At 46.1% G+C, this 15,561-nt stretch overlaps 2 protein-coding genes across 3 annotated transcripts in view; both read left to right on the top strand.

The window, feature by feature from the left end:
* The window catches only part of CAMTA1 (calmodulin binding transcription activator 1), a 239,814-nt gene extending 228,290 nt beyond the window's left edge, over nucleotides 1–11,524 (top strand). Inside the window, exons 24-25 of one of the 2 annotated variants that reach the window (XM_056508365.1) lie at nucleotides 297–478; nucleotides 6,353–11,524. In XM_056508365.1, the coding sequence (XP_056364340.1) occupies nucleotides 297–478; nucleotides 6,353–6,416 (246 nt within the window). In that variant the 3' untranslated portion in view covers nucleotides 6,417–11,524. The remainder of the gene's footprint in view (nucleotides 1–296; nucleotides 479–6,352) is intronic. The other variant, XM_056508364.1, reaches the window with a different exon arrangement.
* A 101-nt stretch (nucleotides 11,525–11,625) lies between these two features.
* On the top strand, nucleotides 11,626–15,552 carry VAMP3 (vesicle associated membrane protein 3). The gene is made up of 5 exons (XM_056507926.1): nucleotides 11,626–11,762; nucleotides 12,937–13,015; nucleotides 13,579–13,737; nucleotides 14,358–14,409; nucleotides 15,116–15,552. Coding segments are annotated over exons 1-5 (312 nt in total). The 5' UTR covers nucleotides 11,626–11,760; the 3' UTR covers nucleotides 15,136–15,552.
* The last annotated feature ends 9 nt before the right edge of the window (nucleotides 15,553–15,561 follow it).

Here is a 15,561-nt window from a genome sequence, read left to right as displayed (position 1 = left end):
TGCATACTCTTCCCTCTCTCGGCATTTTAGCAACAAACCTTTTCCTATTCCTGTGCATCTAGGATGTATTTTTTATGTGGATTTAATCTGTGCCATGCAGCAGACTTTGCATTGAGGTACCTGGTTTCTTGCCTCTCTTAGTAAGATAGAGAATGGGGGGAACATTTCGAGGGGTAGGAAAGTCCTGCTTGTTTGAGTTCAGGGCAATGTATGAAAATGGAATATTGGGGTGTGCGTCTCTGTACCTGCAACAAAAGTTTTCAAAGTAATTTCTTTTTTTCATTTACCTCTTGCAGGGGCTGAAAGTATTTGGAGCTCAGATGTGTGTGTTAAATTGCAGACCGTGTGCTTTGGGGTGTCGTTCTTATTGGGCCTTTCTGTCTTTTTTGTTTTGCTGCCTAAATGAGGTATCTGGAAAAAGGCAAGATCTCCCTTGTCTTAAATATTCCACAGGCCATTTCAGCTCTCAGAGCAACAGGTAACTTGCCAGCCAGCCTTCTCTGGCTCTTGCACCCTGTCCTGTAAACTGATCTTCAGCACTGGGACTCATTCAGCATTTTCCTGGCTGGGCATTTGGAGTCACTCTGACACAGCAGCTTTGTGATACGCTTTACCCATGAAGCCATCGTTTGCTGTGGCTTGTTCTGAGTAGGGCTGCCTCATTTGCTGACAGCCTGTACAGGACTGGGGAGGGCACAGGGAGAGGAGCTGCCACTCGCTGGGGCTGTTGCTTTCTACATTGCTTCAGCACACACTGATGCACCCCCTGTACACTGTCCAAGTGAGTAACATGGTGTGAGGGGCAGAAATTTTGGCTGGCTGGAGCAGTTTGGGAAGTAGGATGTGTCTCCCAAGAGTCAGGGTTGAAAGCTCATGTTTGAAATCATCTTCTCTTCCCTTTCTGTATGTCATCATCACGGCTGTGATCTCAGACACTTTAGCAGTGGTCATCTCTATTGCACGTGCTTTTTCCTTCCATCTGCTCTTCAGCACTTGCAGAGGGAATAACTTTGTGCCTTAGAAGTGCTTACTGTCTGGAGAATATGTTGTTTGGGGAGGTGTTTGTTCAAGGCTTCATCAGTGCAAACTCAGATGTACAGTCCTTGCAGTTTTGTGCATGGTGTCAGAGCTGCTGGCATAGGGTGGTGCTTTTTGTTCAGAGACCTGCAAAAGCCAGGGCTCGTTTCCCATTCTGAGCATCACTTGAGCTGTCCTCACTCCAGCCCATTCAGCTCAGGGAGGCACTCCCAGAAGTGATCCAAGCCAGCATGACAGTGCTTGCAGACTCCTGGAGAGGTTTGCACACCATCCAGCAGCACCTGGCCTGCTGCTGTCACTTTCATTGCCCTCATTTCCTCTGTTGTTTTAAAAAAATAGTCACACTGCAAATCTACCAAACTGGATTGAAACATCTTTTCTAAGAACATTCTTTCTGCTGTTCAATTCTATAAATCCCAGTAGTGTTCTTTTCCTTAAAGCAGTTTATTAATGCTATGCTTTGGTTCTCTTCCCTGCCTCAGTTTCAGACTGGAAAAATGTTAACTAAAGAAGATTGCCTTATAGCATGAAGGCATTGCTATGTTGTTGACTTAAAATCTCTCCTAGCAGCACTTCCTCAGAGGATTTCTATTCTCAAGTGTCCTGATTTGTCCAAAATTCTTCCCTGGTCAACCTGTGTTTTTTAACTGTAGTTGAAAATTTTGAGGGTTTATTATGCCAGGTATTAATGGAGAGGAAATACCAGTCCCTGCTATTGGACTTTATGGTCTTGTAATCAAATCAAGTGCCATTGTGTGAGGAACTCAAGAAGAGTTAAGAAAAGACTGAAAGGACTTCCAAGAGACAGGAAAGGCTTCAGTGCAGACTATCCAAGAAAGAATTAATTGGTTGAAGACATTTAGTTTTAGATTCTCTTGACAAAGCATTTCAGATAAGTAAATGTATTACCTTGGTGCATGCACTGGTTCTGGCCCCTCTGTTTATCATGGTTTGAAGAAGCAGACCAGTGTTCACAACAACACCTCAGAGCATCCCCAGTGACACTCTGGCCATGGATTGGTTCCATTTTTGGTAACATTTGGAGGTATTTCAGTTCACTTGCCTGTGCCTGCTGCAGAGCCCGTGGTGAGTAGGGCTGTCTTGTACCAGGAGAAATTCCCTGGCATCCCAGGGCCAGCTCTCAGAAGAGAAGAGACTGACAGCTGCAGACTGCAAGTTTCCATATCCACCAGGCAGAGTGTTAATGGAATAAAGGACTCTCAGTACCTACCTGCACTCCCATCTTCAGTGGGACACACGCTATTACACTGAACAAAGAGATTAGTTAATTAAAAAAATACGGTACCTTAGTTAATTTGGATGGTTATCATCTTGAGGCCTAAGTGTGTAAATGCTGTGGACTGCAGGATTTGTTTTAAGCCATTGAATACTAAATAGCATCTTTCAGTAATGTACCCATGGCAGATTTGAGTTGTATACCTTTAGGGAAATTCTGTATTTTGTGTCTGTGTTTTTTGGCAGTAATTATTACACCTGCATGTCAGTGATGTAAATCCCACCTGACCAAGGAAAATGTTGCACATACAAACTTGACACTGTCCCATATTGCATTCTTGTCTCTTTATTGGAGGGACATGGTTTTGAGGATGGACCACTGGGGGGATGAAGAACTGCCTGGCTGGCCACATGCAGAGTGCTGTGGTCAGTGCTCATGGTCCACGTGGAGGCCAGTGCTGAGTGGGGTCAGTGGTGGGGCTGATACTGTTCAACATCTTTGTCAGTGCCCTGGTCAATGGGACCTGGGGCTCCCTCAGCAGGTTTACTGACACCACTGAGCTGTGTGGTGCAGTCCCCCAGGGGAGGGAAGGGATGGATCCAGAGGGACCTGGAGAGGTGGGACTGTGTGACCCTCAGCAAGTTCAGCAAAATAAAGCACAAGTCTACACTGCAGTCTGCTACAGCTGGGTCAGGGCACTGCCACACAGACAGCTTGGGTGGAGAAGTGATTGAAAACAGCCTCGAGGAGAAAGACTTGGGTCATGGTTGATGAAAAACTCCCCCTGAGCTGGCACTGAGTGCTCCCAGCCCAGAAACCAGTTGTGTCCTGGCCTGCACACAAAGGAATGTGGGCAGCAGGGGAGGAGGGGATTCTCACTCTCTGCTCTTGTCAGAGTCCTGCACACAGTTCTGGTGTCCCCAGCATAAGAAGGACATGGAACTGTTGGAGCAAGTCCAAGGGATGCCATAAAGTTGATAAGAGGACTAGAGTACCTCTCCTACAAAGACAGGCTTAGAAAGTTGGGGCTGCTCAGCCTGGAGAAGAAAAGGTTGTGTGGAGACCTCACAGCACCTTTCAGTGTGTGGAGGGTGCTGCAGGGAAGCTGAAAAGGGACTCTACATCCAGAACTGTAGTGATAGGGTGAGGGGTATTTGATACAAATAGAAAGAGGGCAGGATATTAAGGCTGGATATTAAGAAGACTTTTTTTTTTTTTTTTTCTTTCTGGGAGTATTATGAGACACTGGAACAAGTTACCCAGAGAAGCTGTGGCTGCCCTGTCCCTGGAACTTTCAAGGCCAGGCTGGATATGGCCTTGAGCAACCTGGGATAGTGGAAGGTGTCCTTGCCCAAGGCAGGGGAGTTGGGGCTAGATGATTTAAGGTCCCTTCCAACCCTTTGCATTTTTTGATTCTGTGATTACTCTATTTCTGAACAGGACCTGTTTAGTGCAAATGTTGAGTGCTGCAGTAATTAACTTCTGTTGGCATGTGTGTTCCAGACAAATAGATGCAATAGTTCTGCACCAGTACAGATATTGCATGCTGTAGGTTGAAGTTTGCAGCAAAGCATGTCTTGCATTCTTCCAGTAAAAGTGCTTTGTTAGTGTAGCCCTTGCATGTGAAGTGCTAAAATAAGGAATAGCATGTCTCAGTGAAAGAGCCACCAGCTTATTTAATGTGCATGTTCTCAGTGAGAGATCTATAATACCAGGTTAATTTTACATTACAGTACTGAAGTGCAACAGAAAACACTTGGAAGTTGCACTGCAAATCATGCATTAATTGATGCTGTCTTAAACACAGCTAATCTAAGCCTTAAAAATTGTCCATTGCACAAAGGCACAGCACCAGGGATCCTGGCTCTCCTGCTTCTAAATGGTGCACTACTAGAAATATTAATTAAAATTCAAGGGAGAGGCTGCTTTCTGCTCCAAGAAAATAAAACTAGATATACTGGAGATGAGTAACTTGCCATTTGTAACTGTTTTGGCTTATTGTGTCAGCCCTCCTATGTTTCCTGCAGTTAAAAGGGGATCTAGCTGTACCCAGCAAGAAGAACCCCAGTAAACTTAAAATTCGGGCTGTCAGCCTGAGTAGAGGCTTGCTGCTCCCTTCTGTGCAGTGCTGAAGCCTCCCTTGATGTCAACAGGCTCTTTTAGACACCAGTTTGTGGAGAGCCAAAACCTTCCTGTGGAAGATTTCTCTGTAAAGTTGTAGCAGGCAGTCAGGCTCAGCAAAGCACTGTCCTAGCAGGAGCTGAGAACCCCTGGTGCTGTTGGCCACCTTGTCCCTTCCTCAGCCTGGGGACCAGAGCACTGCTGGCACTGGGAGAGCTGCTGGGCTCATTTCAGGAGTGCCAGGGCCCCTCCAGCAGTGGCCTTCACACTCTGAACACACAGTGTGCATTTGGCCCAGCAGAGCCCTCTGTCTTTCCATACATGATATTCTCCAGTGGTGGGATTAGGATAATTAACAAAGGTCTAACATGCATTTGACCCCTGTTGGTCTCATTTCACAAATACTGAGAATGCATTTGAGCACTAGAGCCTGTGAGTCAGCTAAAATAGAGGTAAAAGCAGCCAGCTCCTTTTCACTGTGGTTCTGACTAATAGTACATGCAGAAAAATTAATAAACAGTGAAATGGAGGTATATTTATAGAGATCAATTTATAGCCTTCATTGTATTCTTTTATTAGCAGGCTGGTGTAAGAGCCAAAAGATGTGTGGGTGTAAGTCTATGCACAGTAGTTACAAACTGTCACTGCTGCTGCTCAGCTCTCCTGTCACTTTTCTTTTCTTTTATTTACTTGGGCTTTGTTAAATTATTTTACTTGCAGCTGGTTGCATTACACAAACTTGCATCTCTGACACTGTTTTTTGTACTATGCCTTTGTTACTTGTCCTTTCAAGTTTTTGCAACATCACGTGAGCACTTGAGCCTATACACACTTAGCTAAATCACTTTTTTTTTTTTTTTTTTTTTTTTTTTTCTGTAATCTGCTCCTTTTGCAGGGGACTTCCCCTTGCAGGAGCAGAGGGAAGAGGTGGAGGCAGGTGGCAAAGGGATGTCACTGCAGAGGAACTCCCTGCAAGTGGAGACAGGGCCAGCCCCAAGCACAGCTGGGCACCTTTGGGGCAGCACAGGAATGCCTCTGGATCTGCTCTGGCTCCTTTGCAGGGAGCCTGCACTGACACACAGCCAGGTTCTCAGCCTGAGCAGGTTTCCTGCTGCCCCAGCTCCAGTGCAGAGCTCTGTTTCACTTGATGGGATTGAAATTATTCCCTTCTCTTCATCCTTTAATTTTTAATTTTGTCAGCTTTCAGTGATGGTTTAGTTCTTGTGCTGATGAGTTAGAGAAGGTAATGTATGGCATGCATTTGAGAAAGTTGAGACTGGGGCATCAGGCCACGAATGGGAAGAGTGACTTCCTCACTAGGCTCATCTCCCTTGGCACACAGCATCCAACATGCTGCACTGCTGGGAAAACACATGAACATAGTGCCAAGGGCATGATAAACACACAGGAACAGCAGCTGGAGTACTTGAGCAACAAAGCACCTTTCTTCACTCCCATACCAGTTCTTCTGCTTGTACATAAACACTTTCTTATGTGAGGTTCTCTATCAACACCAGGCTTCCTTTCCAAGCTGGACAGATGGATTTTCCCCCAGTGGGCTGTCCTGCCTCAGCACTGTGTGGAGAAAGGGGTCAGCACTGAACAGCCCCTTTGCTGTGACAGTAGGGAGCAGCTGCAGGGCCAGGCAGGGAACAGCAGTCCAGGAAACCCCAAGCAATGAGGCCAACACCAGAAAGAGCCCAGCTGTAGTTGGCAGTTCTGGAGAAAAGCAGTAGCTGGAACCAAGTGTGTGTCCCAAATGCACATGTCTGGGCTCTCCAGTGGCCCATTCTTGCACTTCCAACTGTTTATGGTGTTGGGAAGGTGTCACCCTCCTGTCGTGTCTCTGGGAGCCCCTCTTCTGCACAGGAGGTTGGAGTGATGAATCCTTTTGATTGTTCTGTCTTCAAGAGATTTGTAATAGAAGTGTTACATAGCTCCTCTTTGTTTTTTCAGAGTGAAAGAATTGAAAAAGGCCAAGGAACTTGAAGATACGCAGCAGCATCCCGTAGCAATGTGACATTGCTTTTCAGACTGTTTTCATTTTCTGTTTTTAGCAGAGACATGCAACAACAACAAAAATACCCACTGCAGTTCTGGAAATACCAGCTGCAGGATTTTAACAGTAATGTTTTGGTCATTGCATTTGCACTTTCATGGACAACTTTTAATTTGTTCAGCAAGACATCTTGGAACTCAATCTTCTGTTGGATCGTGGGGAAAACAAGACACCGGGAGGAAATCGTGAGTTGCTTCATTCTCCGAGAAGGAAGGAAGAAGCGATTAATTATCCTTTTCATATAGGGCTGTATTAAACAACATGTGGAACTGTACAAATATTATACCAAAAATATTGTTCAGAAAAGGTGGGAATGCACAAGCAACACAAGAATGCTGTTCCTGCACCTGTCAGTCATCTCCAAGAAACTGAAGCTTTGAGAGTCTCAGTGGAGGGGCTTAGATCAGTACATCTTTATTGGGTCCATGCATCCTCATTTCCTTCGCACTCCTGTCCTTTGTGTTTTATTTAAACCTCTACAGCACACTTAATGCAACTTTTTAAATCTGCAGGTTTTTAATACATCCCGTGGGAACTTACAGGAGGGGTTTGGTGTATGAGAGACACGGGTATTGCATGAGGAATGGAGAGAGCAGCTTAAGCAAATGTTACACTTTTTTTTGTATTTTTAGTAGAACCTGCAAACATATCAACTGTCATGTACTTTCTCTCATATTCAGCACTTTATTTTCTAGCCTTACCTTCATGTACTATTGTTTAATTAAGTTCTCAAATAATTTTTAAAACATGTAGCTTTTTCTCTTATGTACTTGTCAAACCTCTTGTCATTTTGCAGAGTCACGTACATATGTTGCCTGGACATTTTATGCCACCTAAAGATCAGTGGTGCTGCATTCTGGCCAGTAAATTTCTTATTTTGGCTACTTCATCAAAATCTGGGCAGTTTCTGTATATATAGAAGGTAGAAATGGAAAATGAGAAAAAATATTTGAAAGGGAATATATTGATTAATTACTAAATATTTTATTCACAAAGGGTCAATAACTTGGCAAGATAAAATTATTATTTGTATAGTTTTGTCTGAATGAACGAGGAGAGTGTGGATGTATTGTTTGTACATATTGTATATATTAAAGAGATATGTGCATGAATTCAAGAAAAAGAAATGAACAAAGCAAAGCATTAGTGGCTATGGTCTGTAAAATGAAACAAAAACTTTATTTCACTATAAGAAACTTTATTTTAAATGTTCTTTAGAAGAACATTTTTGCTAAAGCATGACTAAATGGCAAAAAAGAGCTACTGTATTTAGACTTAGGAAAAAAAGGCAGAGCAACATTACTTTAAAAAAAAAAAAAAAAAAAAAAAGAAAAAAAGGATATGTTTACATTTGATTTTGGCTACCAGGAGTTTGGTTCAGTTGGGTTTAATTTATGTATTCCTTCCTTCTTTTTTTTTACCCCCGTCTTTTTTTTTTCTTTTTTTATTTTTGCCAATGGTGCCAAGTAATGTGAATGCTAATATTGCTTAAGAAAATTAAGTTACTTTTGCAAAGCAGATAATCATAAGAGTACAAAAACCGTATCTAGCTTAACACCATACACTCACTCCAATAAAGAACACTTAGAATGAACATAAAATGAAAAAAAAATAAATAAATAGTACGAAAGTAGAAAATACGTTTCACATTTTCATATCTCCTGCTGGAAGTCAGAAAATGTAATAAAAATTGCACAAAAAATTTTAAAAAATTAAGTAAAACTTAAAAAAAAGATGCAAACTGATCCTGTAGGGGTGTCATGGTATATTGCTATTTCCACATAGTGAGGAGCCAAAGAAATTAGATTTTTTTTAAATTGAACTACTAATTTAAAACTGTCACAGATTCTCAACAATGGGAACCAGTTCTGATCTTCATTACACAGGAATGTAAGGGAAGAAACTCCTGAAGTCCGTGTCATTACTTGTGGGTCACGTACATGTGTCTGAGATCAGAAACTGCTCCTGTCTGTTTGTCTCACTCGTGGCAGTTGAAAATTTCTGAATGAACTTGTGTAAATTTGAGATTGTTAGTTTTGGAATAGTTGTTCTTGCTTGATCCCGGCCACCAACTGCAAAGTTTAAACGCAAGGCTTGTTGTGAAGCCAAAAAATATTCACACATAGGAAGCTTTGAACTGGTGTCTTTAAAAGAAGAGTAAAAACAAAGATTGTGGCAAAAAAACTGGGGTCAGTGCTCTTGGTGCCTTTTCTATAATTGTACCTGTTTTTAATTACTTCTTTTCACTGCCAGCATTGAATTACAGTAGATGTGCTATAGCTCATTATCAGAATTCTCTTGTACATTTCTGAACTGCTGCTTTATGACCTGATTCAATTTTAAAAAAAAAGGGAAAAAAGTGAAACAAATGGCCTGGCGCTCACACCGTGCCTGTGGGCAGCCTCAGCCTCGATTTACTGTCTGCAATTGGAACCTTAACCATTCAGTTTTCCTCTCATGCCAAAACAGATCAGGAGACGCTGAAGAATCTCCTTTGGAATGAATTGGAAATGCTCTGTATTAGTACTGGAAGAATCTTGACATTTTGAAACTGAAATATTGCACCCATTAACCAATACGTGACAATATAGAATTGATCTGTTCCTAACAAGAGTAGTGACCTCAGTGGAAATGTTTTAACTCCTTGTTCTACACAGAAAATGATTCAGTAATATACAGAGCTATTTCAAATTACTCTTCCAGATCCATGGGCCTGGTGGTGTATCTACTAATCTAGATCCTGCTTCAGCCAAACGTTTAAGCCTGTACTGGCTGTTAAACATGCAGGCAGTTCTGCAGCCCAGCTCCAGGACTCCTGGCATGCTTGAAGCCAGCTCAGCTCCCAAGTGCTTTGTTGTGTCGGGCCGTAACCCTTCAGTGTGTCACTGGGGAGGGAGGAGCACTCCCCCGCAGTGAAGTGATTCTTTGAACCCTCTTCTTGGTTGTGGAACTTAACATTTTCACCTAAGATAAGTAAGTGCAGCTTTCTAGGAAAATTCAAATTCCCAAGTGCCAGGAGCCAGATCTTCTGTCTTCTGATAATAGAATTGCTCCTTTGTGAAACACATTCGACAGCAGTAATACTGTGTGAAAGAAATACAGAATATAACATGAACCCCCTCTCTGGTTGCACGCTTATGGCAGTTCCACACAATAGCTGGTGCCCAATGGGGGGTCCCCAAGACTTGCATGTAAAACTAGTATAGATGTCTTCTCTTTTGTAAGTTTTATTTTTGTAACTGTGCATGTAAAGCATCACTGAATCAATGGATCTGTTGAAGAACTCAGCTGCTGGAACCATGCAAAATGTTTTGAATTGCCCTTAAAATATGGAAAATGTTTTCTGAATGCTTTATATTCTTTCTGCTGTAAATTAAAAAAGAAAATTTCCCCATATAAAGTGTGTGCCTTCTTCTGAACACATCTCTTCCATCCTACTTTGAGAGCAAAGTAGTCCTTTAGTCACTCTAAGGAACCACCAAAAAAAATGTTTCTGCTCTACATGACCTGCTTGTAAGAATATTGCAATTGATTTCTTACAGGTTATGGTGTGATAGTCCACAGCCTGCCCGTGAGCAGGTGCAGCCCCCAGAGCTTTGTTTGCAGTTCCTTGTCAGTGGACAATCACTTCTAGGGTTTTTTTGTGGGAAACCATATAGCTAGAGCTGGAAACAAAATGCTTAATCCTACAGTGTACACAAAGCAGAGTCAAGAGGGCTGAATTCAAGAGGGCTGCTGAGGCAGAAACCTAAGAGGTCACAATTAATAATACAATTAACTGAGACACAACCACTATTGCACTAATCAAATATATAACTTACATGAACTGGTCTTCAAGAACAAAACTTGTACCAGACTACATGGCCAGCCCAGCAGGCAAAACCTGAATCCAGGTTTAATAAATGAATCATGTGGTCTAGCAGAGACTGTTAGTAGCATTATGAGTAAGTTCTGAAACCTAGCTCCACAACGGAAGATTTCATTCTGAGAGTTTCTTCTTGGCTGCAGAGAAAATTCAATTATGCTTTTCTTTTAGAATAAATCAGCATTTAACTCTCCAAATTGCTCTCCCATTTTTCCATTTTACATGGCTGTTAATTGCTGTGTTCTTTACCATCCTGCCGGTTGACCCAGTCCTGAAAGAAGGCACCTCCTCCCTTTTCCCCAGGGGCATGGCAGGAGAGAACTGGAAGACCAGACATGAGGGAAAAAAACGCCTAGGGTGAGATGAAGTTTAATAAGGGGTAAAAATAAAAGATAACTCAGAACACGTTAAAGGCAGCCAGTGCCTCCCTCCCAGCGGTGCCTTGCGGAGGCCGATGCTCCCTTGGCGGAGCAGTCCCGGGGCTCCAGGAGCACGGCCAGCAGCACCGAGCCCGGCGTGTGACCGGCCCTGCTCTGCTCAGCACAGCCCCGAGTGATGCGGGGCGGTGTCCGCTCCAGCCCCGAGTGATGCGGGGCGGTGTCCGCTCCAGCCCCGAGTGATGCGGGGCGGTGTCCGCTCCAGCCCCGAGTGATGCGGAGCGGTGTCCGCTCCAGCCCCGAGCGATGCGGAGCGGTGTCCGCTCCAGCCCCCCGGGACCCGGGACAGCGAGCGCGGCGATCCCGCCGGGCGCCCCTGGAGCCAGGGTAGAGGACAAGGGCGGGGAACTGGGACAAGGACAAGGACAAGGACACTCCCGGCCCCCCTCGGGCGCTGCACGGAACGCGCGGACACGCGTGACAACACCACGAAATGCACACGTCTGTGTCTGCGTGTCCGTGTGCGTGTGTCAATGTCTGCCTGTCCCTGTGTCTATGTGTGTGTCCATATCTACCTGTCTGTGTGTCCGCGCCCGTGTGTGCGTGTGTCTGTGTGTGCGCCCATGTCAGTCCCCGTGTGTCTGTATGTCTGTCCCTCTGTCCGTCTGTCCGCGCTCTCCCGCTCGCGCCGCTCCGTTGTTCCCGTTCCCGTTCCCGTTCCCGTCACCGCCCGGGGCGGGCGGAGCCGGCACAGCGCCGCCCAGCGGCCGCAGCCCCGCACGGCGGCCCGCGGGGCACGGCCATGGCCTGGCCCCGCCTCAGCCCCAGCCCCGGGGCCGCCCCGGCCGCGCCCCGAGCCCGGCCCCGGTCCCCGCCCTGAGCCCGCCCGGCTCCCGCCCCTCGGCCCCGCCCCGAGCCCGCCCGGCTCCAGACTTCGCTCACGGCCTCCGCCCCGAGCCCGCCCCGCGCTCCGCCCCGCGAGTCGTCAGCGCGGGGCGCCGCAGCTCCCGCTGGACCTGCCCGGGCGCTGCTGCCGCGGCCCCGTTTCCGTCCCGCCGCCAGGATGTGAGTGCGGGGCGGGCTGGGGAGCGGGCGGGCCGGCGTTGGCGGGAGCAGGGCCCGGTGCGGCCCGCGGGCGGGCGGGGGCTCCGGGAGGGGTGCGCGGAGGGCGGGCGCGGCCGGGGCAGAGGCGAGGCCCGGGCCGGCCGTGCCTTGGGCCGCCCCGCGGCTCGGGCCGGGACCGGGAGGGGCGCTGGCCCGGGCTGCGCAGCCCCGGCTGTCCCGCCGGCCCCGGGCGGGACCCGCCCTGCCGGGACAGCACCGGGGCGTTGCTCTGTTCGGAACCTCGCAGGAAGCGCTGTCATTTCCGAGGCTGTTCACCTGGGACTGGCACTGAAGCGGCACCAAAGGGTGACGGCGGCACCAAAACAGTGGTACTGTGCTGTGCAGGGCTCTGAGCCTTACCCTGGCTCCCGCGTTGTACCTGTGCTTACTGCATGCAAGTTAGAAGCCAGTGTGCGAATGTGTAAATACAGGAAACAGCGAGGCTTGGCTGTTTGGAATGCCAGGATACACTAAACAAGCATCTGATGTGAAAGAAGTAAGAACATGAAAAGGAAATTGAGCGCAGATAGTTCTAGAGAGATATGCATTAAAAACCTGTCCAGGTGTTGAAAAGGTAATGAGGAATATTTTCAGAAGCTCTTGCATCCATTATAAAGATGCAGGGTGCTGTAGCTGGTAAAAAGAACTCTTATGAATTCAAAACTGACCAAAGGGAAATTCTTGTATTTTCCAAATACTTTTTCCTTCTTGTGCTCTCTCTTGTTCAATATCAACCATTTCAAAAGAATAGAGAAGCATCGCTGGAAAATCATAGTTAGAATAAGTATTAAGTTTTTAAATTTAATTTTTTGTAACCTACTGTTTCTTGAAAGTTAATACTTGTGTTCATATGGGAAAGCCCTGAACACCCCTGAGCCCAAACTTCTCACCCTTGGAGCCCTATGGACCATTGTTGGAGCTGTCCTCTGCCTCATTGCAAGTGTGGTGTTAGCAGGCCACTGCTGCTCTTAGCACAGAGAGCGATTTCTTGGCAAGATGTTTGGCACACTGCATGACTTGCACCCACTATCAGCTGTTCAAACACCATTTCTCCAGTAAGAAACTGTCCTGTATTTATTACAAGGATACAAGTTCCCAGTTTTCAGATGTATAATGATGCCTTTCTTTACTGCAGGTCAGCCAATGTCTCTGGAAGCTCAAATATGGCTGCAGGCAATCGCCGGCTTCAGCAAACTCAACACCAAGTAGATGAGGTAAAAGTCTGGTCTGATAGTAGTGTCATTCTCTTCCTGCAGGAAACACATGCAATTAGAAGGGATATTTTAGCCAAAGCAGTTTTTCCTTCATTATATGCAGGGGAAGCAGAGAAAGGTTCCCAGTGCCGAAACTGCAGTCTCAGTGCTTGAGGATTTGGCATAAGTAAAGACAAAAACCTTTGTTTACAGAGAACAAGTCTTTTTTTTCTCATCAGTAGCCATGAGAGCTGACTACCAAATGTGATTTTTGTGGAGTCCAAAAGCCAGGCTGGCTGGCAAGTATTTCTTGACGTGGTTTACTATCATGTTTATATTCCTCAACTCCCTCTGAAGCAAGTCAAGAATTATTTCCCAGGTTTGAAGGGATGCCAGCACTACCAACTTTTTAAAGTAGACATTCAAGGCTTCTAGCCACAGGTGGATTTCAGAGTTTTCTTTAATCTTATGGCTGCACATACTAAAAGGCAATAGCTCCTACTTCTGAGAAAACATTGAGTGCCTCGTGGTGCTGTCTGTTGTCTGTGATTATGGTCACTTACTGTAAGCATTGACTGCTGTAGGTTGTTGACATCATGAGAGTGAATGTGGACAAGGTATTGGAGCGAGATCAGAAGCTGTCAGAGCTGGATGACCGTGCTGATGCCCTGCAAGCAGGGGCTTCCCAGTTTGAGACCAGCGCGGCCAAGCTGAAAAGGAAGTATTGGTGGAAGAACTGCAAGGTAAACTTGGCTTGTGTGCTTGCACTCTGCCTGTAACACTATCACAGTTCGTGTCTCAAAAGGCAGGAAAAGTTTAGCCAACGTTATTTAAGTCACAGCATGTAGTTTTTAAAGCATGGCACAGTGGCTGGGTGAAGTAACAGCAAGCTGCATTACTGGCCAAGCTGCCCTATGCAAGATCTAGATAAGATAATGGCCAGAGGGGAAGCAAGTCAGTAATCTGAGGCTTTGAGAAACAAGAAGAAAAGGCTAAAAATGCATAGCTTGAATTAATGTGTAGGAAGTATTAGAAAGTGGAAGAAGCTCACTCAGATTCCTGTACTGCAGCTGTTGCCAAAGGCTGGACTCATCTTTGGTGAGTAACAGAATAGCTTGTGCATTCACTTGAGACAGGCTTTATGTGGAGAGAACCATATTGCTGTGTTTGCCTGTGTGCATGGCCTGCCATCTCTGAGTGCTAGTACTGGATTGAGCTTGATGATTGAAAAACCTTTGCTTGCTGTGTTAGATCTGACAAACAGTGCTAGAAATCCCTTGCAGGGACTGTTTTCCTGTACCCTGAGGGGCACTTGGTGCTGTTGCATGGTGTGTAGTAAGTGTTGTATGGCTTTTTTTCACAGATGTGGGCAATATTGATAGCTGTTGTTGTCATTATCATCATCATCATTATTGGTAAGTTTGACCAAAATGGGGATTTCTCCTAGATTTGGAATGGATGGTGTTAATTTGCAGACTGGTACAGTGTAAGGAAAGGCAGGATACTCAGGTGGAAGTATACCCAACATGAATTTGAAATAGCAGTGATAGATTTAACAACAATTGCATGCAGGGAGTGGCAAACAGTGATAACGTGGGAGCTCCAGTACCAGAATCTCAACCGTGAGTGAGGGTGGCAAAGGTGAAAGTGAAAATAGCAAGGACTTGGAAACCAGGAACAGACTTGGGGATTTTTTACAGCTGCCAGTTGTGGAAGTGTAACATGAGATTCCACTCTGTCCTTGTCTGAGAACTGTTATCATCTGCCTTGGCTTCCTGTTTTTTTGTGGCAGTTTTGAGTGCACTGCCATACCAGGAAGGCTTTGAGTAGGGTATTGGCTGCTGGGTGAAATGAGAGACTAACATTGGGGTAGGTTCAGTCTTTGAGTTCTCATGGAATCACCAAGAGAAAGTTTTAAGTTTGTGCTGTAACAGTAAGAAATCGTCACTGACATCACAGACATAGTCCTGGTGTGCAAGCACAAGGGAAAAATGCCGCTAAGAAAACCTAAATTCTTAGATTTAAGAGGGATTTATCTCTATTATCCTAAGTTCTTAAAATGCAGGATTGTTATGGTGAGGAGCTGAAGGACATCGTCCAACCTTTTTCTTCTTTTTGTAGTGTGGAGTGTGTCTTCATGAGTTACAAGAAGAAACTCAGTTCAACTGAAAGTGCCTTTGAGAATCTTCTTCGGCCTTTGCACTCCAAACCCACTGTCTTCTCAGCCCATTTACTGCTGTTTAAAGCAAAACTATTTTGATTACCGAGGTGTTAACTAACTTTACTGGTCGCCTTAAGACACTCCTGTCATTAATCACTAACCAGAGCAGCTCACGACTCGCACAGTGCCTCAATGGCCCGGGGCGGGCCCCGCCCCTCCCGGCCCCGCCCCTCGCCCGACCACGCCCAGGGGCGGGGCCGGCCCCGCACGTGGCGGCGGGGCATGCGCGCGCACGGGGGCCGCGTGCGGCGCCGCGTGAGGGGCGGGGCGGCGCCCCCGCCCGCCGGGGCCCCGCCCCGCGCGCGCGGTGTCCTCCAATAAAGCGGCTCCGACCCCGCCTCCGCCT

Source organism: Oenanthe melanoleuca, chromosome 21 (genome assembly GCF_029582105.1).
Source record: "Oenanthe melanoleuca isolate GR-GAL-2019-014 chromosome 21, OMel1.0, whole genome shotgun sequence".
NCBI classification, from domain to species: Eukaryota; Metazoa; Chordata; class Aves; order Passeriformes; family Muscicapidae; genus Oenanthe; species Oenanthe melanoleuca.
The sequence above is the reverse complement of the archived record's forward strand: the minus strand, read 5'-3'. Positions and strand labels throughout refer to the sequence as shown.

Bases quoted from the DNA above. Each gene is read 5' to 3' on its own strand.
- VAMP3 (XM_056507926.1), top strand. The intron at 13,016-13,578 runs GTAAAAGTCTGG...TGACTGCTGTAG, and splicing joins CTCAACACCAAGTAGATGAG to GTTGTTGACATCATGAGAGT. The intron at 13,738-14,357 runs GTAAACTTGGCT...TTTTTTTCACAG, and splicing joins ATTGGTGGAAGAACTGCAAG to ATGTGGGCAATATTGATAGC.